The sequence below is a fragment of the Carcharodon carcharias genome, chromosome 1 (assembly GCF_017639515.1).
Source record: "Carcharodon carcharias isolate sCarCar2 chromosome 1, sCarCar2.pri, whole genome shotgun sequence".
Taxonomy (NCBI): domain Eukaryota; kingdom Metazoa; phylum Chordata; class Chondrichthyes; order Lamniformes; family Lamnidae; genus Carcharodon; species Carcharodon carcharias.
Window position 1 is genome coordinate 244,562,143 of NC_054467.1, and position 13,483 is coordinate 244,575,625.

General features: G+C 43.6%; 1 protein-coding gene across 2 annotated transcripts in view; it reads right to left on the reverse strand.

The window, feature by feature from the left end:
- The window catches only part of LOC121281837 (histone-lysine N-methyltransferase Smyd1-like), an 82,897-nt gene extending 70,898 nt beyond the window's left edge, over nt 1–11,999 (reverse strand). For both annotated transcript variants that reach the window (XM_041194889.1, XM_041194882.1), the window contains exon 1: nt 11,820–11,999. In XM_041194889.1, the coding sequence (XP_041050823.1) occupies nt 11,820–11,956 (137 nt within the window). In that variant the 5' untranslated portion in view covers nt 11,957–11,999. The remainder of the gene's footprint in view (nt 1–11,819) is intronic.
- Between the last annotated feature and the right edge of the window lie 1,484 nt (nt 12,000–13,483).

The following is a 13,483-nucleotide window of genomic DNA, read 5'->3' on the forward strand; positions in this document are numbered from 1 at the left end:
TAATTTTATAGGTTTCTAGGAGATCCCCCCTCATTCTTCTGAACTCCAGCAAATATTATCCTAATCGACTCAATCTCTCCTCATATGTCAGTCCCGCCATCCCAGGAATCATTCGGGTACTGAACACCCTACAATCATCAGCGAACATCTCCACTTCTGACTGTATGATGGAGGGAAGGTCATTGATGACGCAATTGCAGATGACTGGGCCTAGGACAGGACCCTGAGGAACTCCTAAAGTGATACCCTGGTGCTGAGATGATTGACTTCCAACAAACACAACTTTTGTGCTAAGCATGACTCTAACCAGTGGGGCGTTTTCCCCCGATTCCCATTGACTCCAGTTTTGCTAGAGCTCCTTGTTCCCACATCTGTCAAATGCTGCTTTGATGTCAAGGGCAGCCACTCCCACTTCACAAATAATGTCAGGTGATCTTTCCCATTCATCTTAGAGGGCAGTTGGGGCTTCAATTTGCTGCACCTCCCTGCTGGGGCTGCTGGAGAGCCAGGTCCATTTGCAAACCACAAAGGTGTTTGAAAAATCATGAAACCATGGTGAAGCGAGAGTGAGGTGCATAGCGATGGCACTCAATGGTCTTCCGTATGTCCTTCTGCAATGTCACACTCAAGGAGCTCCTTGTCTGGAAATGGTTCTCCGAGGTGCTGAATATTGACCTTCTAAAGCTACTTTAGTACCACATGCAAACTTATGATTCTCCAGCACACTTAAATGCTGTTAATTATTTCCAGACTTCTTGCCTTTAGCTGTCTAGGCCTTGAGCCTGTCATTTCAGTCCTAATCCTTGCTGCCTCTCGACCTTGGAATGTCTGACTGTATGATGGAAGGAAGGTCATTGATGATGCAGTTGCAGATGACTGGGCCTAGGACACGACCCTGAGGAACTCCTACAGTGACACCAACAAACACAACTGGATTTATATAACACCTGTAAGAGGTGTTATATAAATCCAAGTTGTTATTGCTTTTTTACCAGTAGGGCATTGTTCCATCAGGGAAACCTCATCAAATGCCCTCTTTTGAATAAAAAAGGCAATATTGAATGAATCTGTCTGTAAAATCCCCAGTTTGTGTCCTTCAGACACAACTATACATTCCCTTCCTAAAAATGAAGAATGTCTATTTGTCTGCCAATCCTTAAAGATACTCCTTCAAGCTACCTTTTTAACTTTTCATCACCTGTCATGATGACTTCTTTCTGTGGCTTGGTGTCAAATTTTGGTAACTTTTTTTCTGATAACATTCCTGTGAAGTGTGTTGAGAAGTTTAACAATGTTCATGGTGCTATATAAATGCAAGTTGCCATTAACAATTTCTGTTTTCATCCCATCACTCTTGACTCCTTTTTTTTTCAGCCTTGAATTTGCAAGAATGTCTCAATTTCAGCCTCCTTGTCATCTCTTTAACCGGAGAAGGAGAAAAGCACTCAACACTGCCTCCAACTGTCACCCAAACATCTCACCGCTGAGTAAGCCAAGGACTGAGGTCCGGAGCCTCGCAGAGCTGCAAGTCTTCTGCCAGCGACCCTAGCCCCAGGCTGTATTATAAGCACTGATTGTTTAAGCAGCAACGTGATGTCCTACACAGCCTTTGTTATCTGCCTGTGTCCAGCTTTTACCCATCAGCCAGTGTCAACTGCACAAGAAGCAGAATTTCACACCAGTCATGCACCAGTGGCTTGCTGAGTGACTGGAGTCTGACATGTTCCTATATATGGAGAGAGACTGGCAGACTAGTAGATGTTGTTCATTTTTAGAAAGGGAATGTACAGTTATGTCTGAAGGGCACTAACTGGAGATCTTGCAGACAGATTGTCTTTTTTATTCAAAAGGGAACACCTGATGATGTTTCCCTGGTACCGCAATGCCCTGCTGGCAATAAAACAACAACTTGGATTTATATAACACATATTACAGCACAACATTCCAAGGTGTGGTTGGGGGTGGACGGTGCAGGATGGCTGACCATGTTTGATCTTGGGCTGTTCAGCTTGCGGTGGAGCAGGCTGGAGGTCACTGTCCCCACCATTGCCTCATGGGGTTGAAGGTCCGGGTGCCATACTTAAAGGGCATCCAGACAGCCTGCGCCAGCTCTTTGCTCAGCCAGTGCCCCCGGTCTTCCCTGCTAACCCTTCCTCATGTCCTTGGTCACCCTCCACGCAACCTGCACTGCCATCACCCGGTCTCAGGCATGCGTTGGCATTCACAGATGCTCCCCAAAGAGGACGATGCAGCAGCAACTCGCTATTAATCACGGAAGAAGTCTACCCGCCACATACATACAGTCGTAAAAGCAAACGCTCTCGTTTCTCGCTGGTGGGGAACTTAATATGGAGAGGGAACTTAATTCCAGCAAGCTGGCCTTTTTTTCTCTTCATCCCTTCATGGGATATGGGCATGGGCTAGGCCAGCATTTGTTGCCTATCCTTGACTGCATGGCTTGCTAGGCGTTTCAGAGGGCATCTAAGAATTAACAACATTGCTGTGGATCAGGAGTCACTTATAGACTAGGCCAGGCAAGGATGGCAGGTTTTCTTCCCTGAAGGGCAATAGTGAACCAGGTGGGTTTTTATGCCAGTTGATGATAGTTCAGTAGTTACCATTACTGACACTAGCTTTACATTCCAGATGTATTAACAGAACTTAAATCCTGCCAGCTGCTGTGGAGGGATTTGAACCCATGTCCTCATAGCATTAGCCTGGGCTTCTGAATTACTAGGTCAGTGGCATTACCACTACACCACAACCTCTTAGGTTTAATATAGTTCCCTTGAATTTGTACTCTATGCTCCTATTTATAAAGCCCAGCATTCCATATGCTTTATTAACTACTCTTTCAAACCATTTGACCAACTTCAATGATTTATTTACATAAACCACCAGGCCCCTCTGCTTCTACACCCCCTTAGAATTGTGCCCTTTATTTTATGCTGTCTATCCATGTCCTTCCTACCAATCACTTCACACCTCTCTACGTTAAATTTCACCTGTCATTTGTCCACCCATTCCACCAACCTGTCTATGTCCTTTCAATGTTTAATATTAGGCTCCTCACAGTTCACAATACTTGCGGGTTCATAACAAGTGTTGATGGTCCAAGGGACAATCAAAAGTTAACTGTTTTTGCGTGTTGGTTGAAAGGTAAAGTTGACCAAGTCCTCTTTTAAATGGTCACATTAAATTCTGAGAGGGCAGGTGGGGCTGTCAGTTTTATGTCTCACCCAAAAGACAGCTCCTCCTCAGTGTAGCACTGTAGTCTCAGCGTAGAAGGCTGAGGATTTTAAAAATGAGGTGTCGCCTGATCGGGAGCATGTTGAGCATTTGGGCTATAGTGTTGGAACATCATCTAGCATCTAGTGAGGCATTGGCAGCAGAGTCTCACTACATTGTCCCAACAGCGGGAACATTGGATTAAATTTTTGTTGAATGGAGGTTGTGGGTTGTGCTGGTGTTGCTGTGTAGGTATTAGGAGTAACTTGGTCAGGCCCACATCTGGACAGCTGTGTTGAGTTTTGGACACTCAACATCAGGAGAGTTATGTTGACCTGGGTGAATTGCAGATACAGCAGCATTGTTCATTGCTTTCTAGTCCACCAATGCCTCAATTTTAAAATGCTCATTTTTATGTACAAAGCTTTTGCATGGCCTCGCCCTTTCCCAACTCTGCAACCTCTCCAGCCTTGCAACACTACCCTACATTCCTTAACTCTGTCTTGTATATCTCGACTCCTGTTTACCTTATCATTTGCAACCATGCTTTCAGCTGCTTAAGCCTTCAGTTCTAGAATTCCATTTGTAAACCTTTCTGCGCCACCATTTTTCATTCCTCCCTTCGTACCTTCCTTAAAATTCATCTCTCTGATCCTGCATTGAGCCATCCCTTCAACTATCTCCTTTTTTAGCTTGGTTTCAATCCTTGTCTAATTGCTCTTCTGTGAAGCAACTTGGACATTTTCCTAAGTTAAGGAATGTATACAAAGGGAAGCTATTGTTTCTATATATGTGCATAACAGTTGCAACAGGCCATTGGTCCATCAGCATTTACCCTCCATTTGAACACATTGTCCTCATCACCTTCATCCAGCTTGTTCCCATACCCTTCAAGCCCCTTTAGGTAGAAAATGTGCGAATCAAGATTTTAGAAAATAAAATTGAACAGTAATATCTGCAGCTTGGAGCAGTGTTCCGGATTAATGTTTTCAGTAATCTCTCGCTTATCAACGTTCCCTCTTTTAATCCCTTAGCAACTAGTAGTGGAATGTTTTTGCGTCTCTACTGTTTGTATCTCAGCAGGTGGTGAGCAATGTGAAATCCTATTCTCTATCACTGATCCCTTGGCATGTAAGATATACTTATAATTAGAGGGGGTGCAGTGTAGATTTGGCAGCCAAATAAATACTGTGACTACAAGAGCGGGTCAGAAGCTGGGAATTCTGAATAATTCACCTCCTGACTCCACCATCTACAAGGCACAAATCAGGAGTGTGATGGAACACCCTCCACTTGCCTGGATGAGTGCAGCACCAACAACACCCAAGAAGCTTGACACCATCCAGGACAAAGAAACCTGGTCCATTGGAACCCCATCCACTACCTTAAACATGCACTCCTTCCACACCAACGCTGCAGTGTGGACCATCTACAAGATGCACTGCAGCAACTCACCAAGCCTCCTTTGACAACGCCTTCCAAACACCCGACCTCCACCACCAAGAAAGAGCAAGTGCAGCAGGTGATTGGGAACACTACCACCTGCAAGTTCCTCTCCAAACCTGAAAGACAGCATCTCTGACAGTGCAGTGCTCCTCAGATCAGCGCTGACATGTCAGCCAAGGTTATGCCGTGAAGTCTCTGGAGTGGAGCTTCTTCTCTTGAAGCTTTACTTTCTGCCTCAGAGGCCAGAGTGCTACCAAATGAACCATGCATTATACTAAAGGGCATGAACACGACTCTTGAATAGTGATAATTGGAGTTAATAGTCTCAATGCGATGTGGCCAATTAGCAATAAATAGTTACATGAGATGATGGCATTCTCTGATGGCAGCAGCCCCATGAACTTCATTTGACATTTCATCTTAACCTTCCTTCAAAATATCATCTATCAGTTCTCAGCAAAGAATCGTTCATGTTTTTTTGTACAATGTTAGTCTTCAATTTTGCCATCTGCTAAACACATTTAGTGATGCAATATTTTTTCTCCCCCTTCATTTGCCCCATCCACCCCTCCTACCCTGCCCCTGATGCACTGTCTCTGACTCGAGAATGATTCCACAGGTCCTGTAACCCATCCCACCTCCTGACTTAATTACTTCTGCACATTTTCCAACTCCAAAAACACTATCAGAAAGTTTAACCCTGGTCTCTTCCCCCTACTCATTCTCCTCCTTAAAGCACTCCCTTCTCTTCTGTCCTCTTACATCCCTTTTAAAGCCCCCATTGTTTACTCTCCCAAAACCCCATGACAACTTCCTCCCTTCTCTTTCCTCAGCCTAAACACTGAGTAACTCCTCATCCTTGGTAATCTCAACCTATTCCTTAAATCCCTGTTGCCTTGATATATAAGGAAGGGTAGCCCTTACTTTTATATAGTGCTATTCCAGTCCTCGGTATGCCTCAAAGTGGCCTAAAGCCAGTGTCGTATTTTTAAGGCAATTTGCGCACAGGGAGGACCAACACACAGCATAGAGATAAATGACTAGATAGTTTGTTCTTTGTGATATTGTTTGAGAGACTAGTGTCGGTCAAGATGCCAGGAGGACTCTCATGTTCTTCCCACTGGATCTTTTATATTCGCTTCAGATTAATATTCTATCCAAAAGACAGTACCTTCAACTGTGCAGCTCTCCATCAGTACTGCATTGCAGTATTTGTCAAGTTTATATACTCAAGGTGGAGTGGGGTTAATGGCGGGTGGTTAGCTTGCTGGCTTGACAGCTAACATGTGGTTCAGAATAACACCAACTATGTGGGGTTTGATCAGCGTTACGGCAGAGCTAGCTTTCAAGCCTGCCTCTTTGCCCTGACCCATAGCAAAACCATGGCATAGGCTGTCATTTGGCAACACTCGAATAATCAAGAATACTATCTGAAGAAGATGACATGCTCAAGTCTCCGGATGGGGTTGAACTTATAACATTCAGAGTTAGAAAGAGAGTGCTACCACCTGAGTCAAGGCTTATATCCAGATGTGCTTTTCCAGTTGCATTTTCCAGCTATGCTACTTTTGGAAACAGTTAGACAGCCTTTGCTAATTTTCTAGGTGGCCATATAATCTCATGTCAGTTAAAATTGGAGCCTGCAGATGCCTCACTTGACCATATGGAAGGCTAAACATCTTTCCTACTTTTTTACTTCTTGGGCATACACTTGCTCTAACAAGCCTTATTTTCTGCTTTCACAAGTTTCAGTTATACTGTAGTTCTGTGCCAGAAGTTACCACTAGAAATTGTTATGTCAACATCTCCCCCTTTAGAAAACACAATGTGGTTGCAAGCTCTTGACCATTAATTGCAATATGGCAAGAGTTTCTGAGTTCCAATAACACCTAACACTTTTTTGTGAATTGAGTTTTCCTGTCAGGAAACTTTAATTTAGATTGAGGTTGTTTACTTCAAATACCAGATTTAACGAGAACAGTATCAGCCTCAAACTCCTTGACCCAGCTCTGCGAGCAGGAGCAGAATTATAGTGGATGCCAATCACCTCTGACCCTGACATATTGTTCAGCAAATTACAACAGGAAATAAGGTTTTTAGACAGGAAATGTATCTCTAAAAAGATTTTAGAAAATAATATAGAGATATGTATAGATGAGGCCTGTTCTTCCATTCAGTAAGTGAGAGACCATACTTTACTGCTTAATTCATTAACCCAATCCTGATTCTGTGTGATTAAAAAAAGAAAGACTTGTACTTATATAGCCCTTTTCACAACCATCAGGTGTCTCAAAGTGCTTTACAGCTAATGAAAACCCATTGAAGCCTAGTCACAGATGTAATGTGGGAAACACAGCAGCCATTTTGTACATAGCAAGCTCACACAAACAGCAATGTGATCATGACCAGATAATCTGTTTTTGTGATCTTGATTGAGGGATAAATATTGACCAGCACACCAGGGAGACCTCCCCTGCTGTTCTTCAGAATAGTGCCATGGGATCTTTTAAAACCACCTGAGCAGACACATGGGACTTTGGTTTAATGTCTTATCCAAAAGATGGTGCATCTGACAGTGCAGCACAGTGGCACCTATATGAGCATATATACAAACATACAAATTAGGCACAGGAGTAGGTCACTTAGCCCTTCAAACCTGTTCTGTCATCTAATGAGATCATGGATGATCTGACTGTAACGTCAACTCCACATTCCCGCCTACCCCCAATAACCTTTCACCCACATCAAGAATTTCTCTAGCTCTGCATTAAAAATAATCATCTGCTTCCAATGCCTTTTGACTCACTGCCCTCTAAGGGAAAAAAAATCCTCCTCATCTCTGTCCTAACTGGATAACCCCTTATTTTTAAAACAGTGACCCCTAGTACTAGATTCTCCCACAAGAGGGATCATCCTCCCCATGTTAACCCTGTCAGGATCACATATGTTTTTGATCAAATGAGCCTGGGGCTCTCAATTAGCAGTGCAGTGACATTATCACTATACCACGGTAGGCCTTGATTTTTGCGCTCATGCCTGAGTGGGTCTTTAATTGAACCCAGAACTTTATGGGCTGAAATTTTTTTCTCATCGGGCAGGCGTGTGCCCGATCAGAATGGGGTAAAATATTGCACGATGACGTCGGGCCCGACTTCATTGAGCACTCTCGCGATATTTCACTCAGCAGGTGCACGCGCACCCGCCGACAATTAAACCGCCTGTTAAGGCCCTTAATCAATAAAGTAATTCAAATTTTTCGCTGCCCGTCCACTCTTTCTGTTAGCGGGCGGGCAAATAGGCCAAGCGGCCTTTGCGTTCTTGGCCAAACCTCATCCATGGGCAGGATGTGGTTTCAACCAGTGATTTTAAAAAAATAAAAGCTTTTAAAACTCATTTCAGACCCACATGAGGGAACATGTTTTCCTTATTTCTTAATTCTTTGTTTTTATTGTAATAAATCATCAGCTCCCTGAGGCATCTCTGTACCTCAGGGGGCTTTTATTGCACACACCTCCGCGCATGCACAGACTTCAGCGCTCGCCCTCCTCCCAACCCCACCCGGGCAACGCTGAGCACTGCAGTGCACGTTTCTCGCTGGCTTGTCGTTAATTGGCCAGCCAGCATGAATTCAATGTCGAGGCCCGATCGGGGGCAGTGGTCAGATTGGCGACCAGTCCTGAGCCTGCCTGCCACACATGCCCGACAAGGTAAAAATCCTGGCTTATGTCTTAGTAGAACAAGTGTGACCAACTGAGCTACAGCTGACATGAGACTTTCCTCAGTCCATTGCAATATCTCTTTACTTATCAGTGTTTGCCTCATTCACCATATGCCTGATTTTAAATGTTGCTCCCTGCCTGTTTAATCCCATCTATTAATGTAATTGATTCATGAATTCCTGTGTTCCATCTGACTTTATTTTATTAGTTTCTTCAGATTCTCCAGGTAAACCACTGGCAATTCATAAAGCTGCAAAGTATTAACTGGCAGTATCAAGAACAAGAACAAAAGACAGAAAGGGGGATAAGAAAAGTGATAGGCAGAGAAATCAAGGGCAAGAATCAAACAGGGCGTCAGTGAAAAATAGTGGGAATGGGACAAGTAATGTTAAAAGGACAAGCCTTAAGGCTTTGTGCCTTAATGTGAGGAGCATTCGCAACAAAGTGGATGAATTAACTGCGCAAATAAATGTAAACAGGAATGATATAGTCGGGATTATGGAGATATGGCTGCAAGGTGACCAGTCATCAGCAGTGGCAGCGAATGATATCTGTTGACCAAAACAAAAGCGGAAAATGCTGGAAAAACTTAGCAGGTCATTTCAAGTCCATGTGACCCTTCTTCAGAGCTCTGAAGAAGGGTCATACAGAGTCAAAACATTAACTCTGTTTCTCTCCCCACAGTTGCTACTGGAACTGCTGAGTTTTTCCAGCATTTTCTGTTTTGCTTCAGATTTCCAGCATCCACAGAATTTTGCTTTTATCTGTTGACCAAGAGCTGTTTACCATCAGTTCAACTTATGTCAGAATCTCTCAACTCCAGACCTTGTAACAGTCTTGCTGAAGATCATGGATGCAAGAAGTCAATGCCAATTTCCCTCAAGATAGCATTTGTCTGAGCTGTTCACAAAGAAACACTAACAAAACCAAAGTCAATTGGAGACAGGAGGAAAACCCTCCAACAGGAAAACTACCTGACAAAAAATGAAGATGGCCTACAGCTGCTAGAGGCCAATCATGTCATTCCCAGAATGTTGCTACAGGAGTTCCTCAAGGAGGTGCTTGCAGCTCAACCACCGTCAGCCATTTCATCACTGATCTTTCCTCCGTAAAGTCAGGAATGGGCATAGTGTTCAGCTCGATTCATAATTCTGCTGATAATGATGCAGCTGGTGCCAATTTGCAGATGGCACAAAGATAGGTAGGAAAGTATGTTGTGAAGAAGACATAAGGAGGTTGCAGACGGATGTAGATGGGTTAAGTGAGTGGGCAAAGATCTGGCAAATAGAGTTTAATATGGGACAATGTGAAGTTGTTCACTTTGGCAAGAAGAATAAAAAAGCAGAATATTACTTAAATGGAGAACCGCTGCAAAATTCCAAGGTGCAGAGGGATCTAGGTGTTCTAGTAAATGAGTCACAAAATGTTAGTATGCAGGTACAGTAAGTAATCAAGAAGGCTAATGGATTGCTAACCTCTATTATGAGAGGAATTGAACATAAAAGAAAGATTGTTATGCTTCAGTTATACAGGGTATTGGTAAGGCTGCATTGCAAATACTGTGTGCAGTTTTGGTCTCCTTATTTAAGGAAGGATGTAAATGCATTGGATGTGGCTCAGAGGAGGTTTACTAGATTGATACCTGGAATGAATGGGTTGTCTTATGAGGAAAGGTTGGACAGACAGGGCTTGTTTCCACTGGAGTTCAGAAGAATGAGGGGCGACAGATAGTAGTATAAAAGATCCTGAATGGCTTTGACAAGGTGGCTGTGGAGAGGATGTTTCCTCTTATGGGTGAGTCCAGAACTAGGGGCACTGTTTTAAAATTAGGAGTCGCCCTTTTAGGACAGAGATGAGGAGAAATTTTTTCTCTCAGAGGGTTGTGCAACTTTGGAATTCTTTGCCTCAGAAGGTGGTAGAGGCGGGGTCATTGAATATTTTTAAGGCAAAGGTAGATAGATTCTTGTTATGCAAGCGAATCAAAGGTTATCGGAGTTAGATGGGAATGTGGAATTCGAAACACAAGCACATCAGCCATGGTCTTATTGAATGGGGGAGCAGGCTCGAGGGATCGAATGGCCTACTCCTGTTCCTTTCTTATGTTCTTCTTATGTTGTAATTATATCAGGACCTTGCATAATACTGGAACTTGAGCTGAGAAGTTGCAGCTGGTATTCTCACCACACAGATAATGATCATCTCAAACAAGAGACGGTCGAAGAAATTCACCCGTCTTCAATGGTGCTATTATCACTGAAGCCCCCACCATCAAACAGTTTATGATTCTATCAGGGAAAAGACAGGGGAATGGGACCAGGTGAGTTGCTCTTGCAGAAAGCTAACACAGCTATGACTCGCTGAATGGCCTCCTTCTGTGCTGTAACCATTCTATGATTCTAACATCCATTGACCAGAGGCTGAACTGAGCCAGTCAAAAATAATGAGACAACTACAAGAGCAAAAGAAAAGTTCCTCACCCTGTGACAAGTGGCTCTCTGCCCAACTATTCAAAGGTTCAAGTCAGGAATGGATTGGTGCAGTGGAAGGAACGTTTGAAGCTCAAAAACGTCCAGGACAGAGTGGTCCACTTCATCAGGGAGTCCTGCCACTGGACTCAGCATCCAGCCCATCCATTACCAGCAAACTATGATGGCAGTAACTATCACCTACAGGACTCACTGCAGCCACTTGCCAACTTCATTTCAACATCCCACCCTGCAACATCCACAATCACAAAGAAGGATAAGGGCAGCAGGATTGAAGGGGCATCATTGCCTCCAATTTCTCCTTGTTGCCAAGACCACCCTGATTTGAACGTATATTACCATTCCTTCGTGATCACTCGGCTAAAGTCCTGAAATTCCCTACCATATACCATGATGGGGGCTTCATCACCACAAGGATTAAATGGTTCAAAGAAAAACTCCATCACCACCATCTCAGGCTATTAGGGATGGACAATAAAAAATACTGAGGCATTGTTAACGTTGCACGCATCCCAATAACATATGGAATAATTGCTAAAGCCCTGAAATTTAGTCCATAAAGAAATATCTCCACCTTGAAAATTACTGAGAGCAATCACTGAGCCGGGTAGCTCCCCGCAGCAACATAAAATAGTCCCGTACAATTCCCCCACCAACTCACGCATGAAGACTGGTACTTGTGGATTGGAGGACCATAGGTTCCTATGGAACCCCAGTTTCAAGAGAATGGGGGAAAATCCTTTAGGAATTGGGACAATGAAGGCACGGAAGTCAATCAATTAGGCAATCAATAATGAATGAAACGTTGCAGAAGTGCTCCTACATTAAACTTAAATTTAAGTGAAGATTCTCATACAGAATGTCCAAACTTGATCCCGTTACCTACAATGGAGCAACATGAGGTGGCTTGTGTGTGTGATAATTAGGCATTCCAACTTACTTGTCAAACACAACCGCAGCATATGCCGGCTCAGCGAAGACCACATCTCCACTCAGAAGATCTTGCTTCGCCTTCAAGCCCCTGCCCTTGCTGTCCGTGTTGAAGATTTCTACTTTTTCCATGTTGCCAACCGTCATTGAGGGAATGAGCGACAGAACCGCAGAATGGGCTTTAAACTTGGCCACTAATCTTCAGCTATCTTGACACATTCAGATGGCCGAAAGCAAACTCTATAAATGGTCTGGCTCATCCAGCCTGTACCAACTCAAAAATGGTGGGGAGTGGGGGGGTGGTGGGGGTGGGAAAGAGATAGGGGAACACCTCCTACAGAAAGGTGAGATCGCAATTAATTCAGACAAACGTACCGTTTAGCTTCTGACAAAGAATCGTGGTAATGAGCCTTTTCAAAGACAGAAGAGATTTTCCTGAGGTATATTTTATTAATCCTGTGTTATCCCTTTCCCCTCTTCGGAAAGGGGCTGCAGCCAGAGGATTTATTTTTGGAAAACAGATGCCTCTTTCCATCAAAGTGTGGCAGCTGAAGAGAGGCAGCCATTTGTCGTGAGGCTTGTGAAAAGATATCGGAGAGATACCAGTCTCTTGAGTAACTGCACATTTAACAACAGACTGGCCTGAAAGCGTTAGGCTAAAGAAAGCTTTACAGAAAGTTCCAGAAACCTGTAAAAAAAATGATGATAAAGGTCAAATGATTGGATGGGGCATATTGAAACAGTTGTGCTGGTTATTCAATGCAAAGATATTTAAGCTGAGCTCACCTGAAGGTTAAGTTAGATGGGAAACTTTTATTGTTTGACTTCTGGAGAACTTAGACCAATGAAATGGGCAGACCCATGATAGTTGCAATTTAATGTAGTGAAATCTAAGAAATGTGTTTTGTAATGAAAAATGGGAAGGGGCAATGTAAATTAAATTTTATTGTCATGTCCCCAGGACATGAAAGAGATCATAAACTGTTTAAATGAAATCCTACCTTTTTGCTTATTTAAAAAGTGGACCTTGCTGAACCAAAAGGTAAGTGCTACAAGTTCACAAGTTGACTACAGTTCCTGGAAATTTCCAACAGCAGTTGCAGGACAAAAGCTCAACCCTCATCCTTGTGGAATCTCACACCCCTCATTGTGAGGATACCTTACAATCAGCAAAACCAGGGACCAGCAGACGATCTGTCTCCCCAGCCTGGTCCTATAACAAAGGGGGAGCCATCAAAACTCATTATACATGCAGAGGCATTGCAAGCCACCATCTATCCCCTAAGATGAACAATGGATTTTGACCAGAGGCGTAGAAGCTGTTTGTTAGCCTGCAAGTGACTTATTAATTGGCAACATCATTTGACCTCAGCTTCCGATCTTTGGAAAGTTTTAATATTACATTTCTAGACTCACAACTCAGTCTTCTGTTCAAACTCCAGTCTGCAAGCATAAAAGCAGGACTCCTGGCTGACCAACAGCTTGCATCAAGTCTAAGTCTCCTCGAAGCATGTTTCTCTGGAAGCTTCCTGCCTGCCAACACCTGCCGATGAGACCAAGAGCGGAGTCATCCCAGACTTGCAATAAGTACGGTAGAGGGCGGGAAAAGGACGTTTTACCATTGGCAGCAATAGAGGCTTTTCTTGCCGTAGCTTCCCAATTCTGCCTTATTAA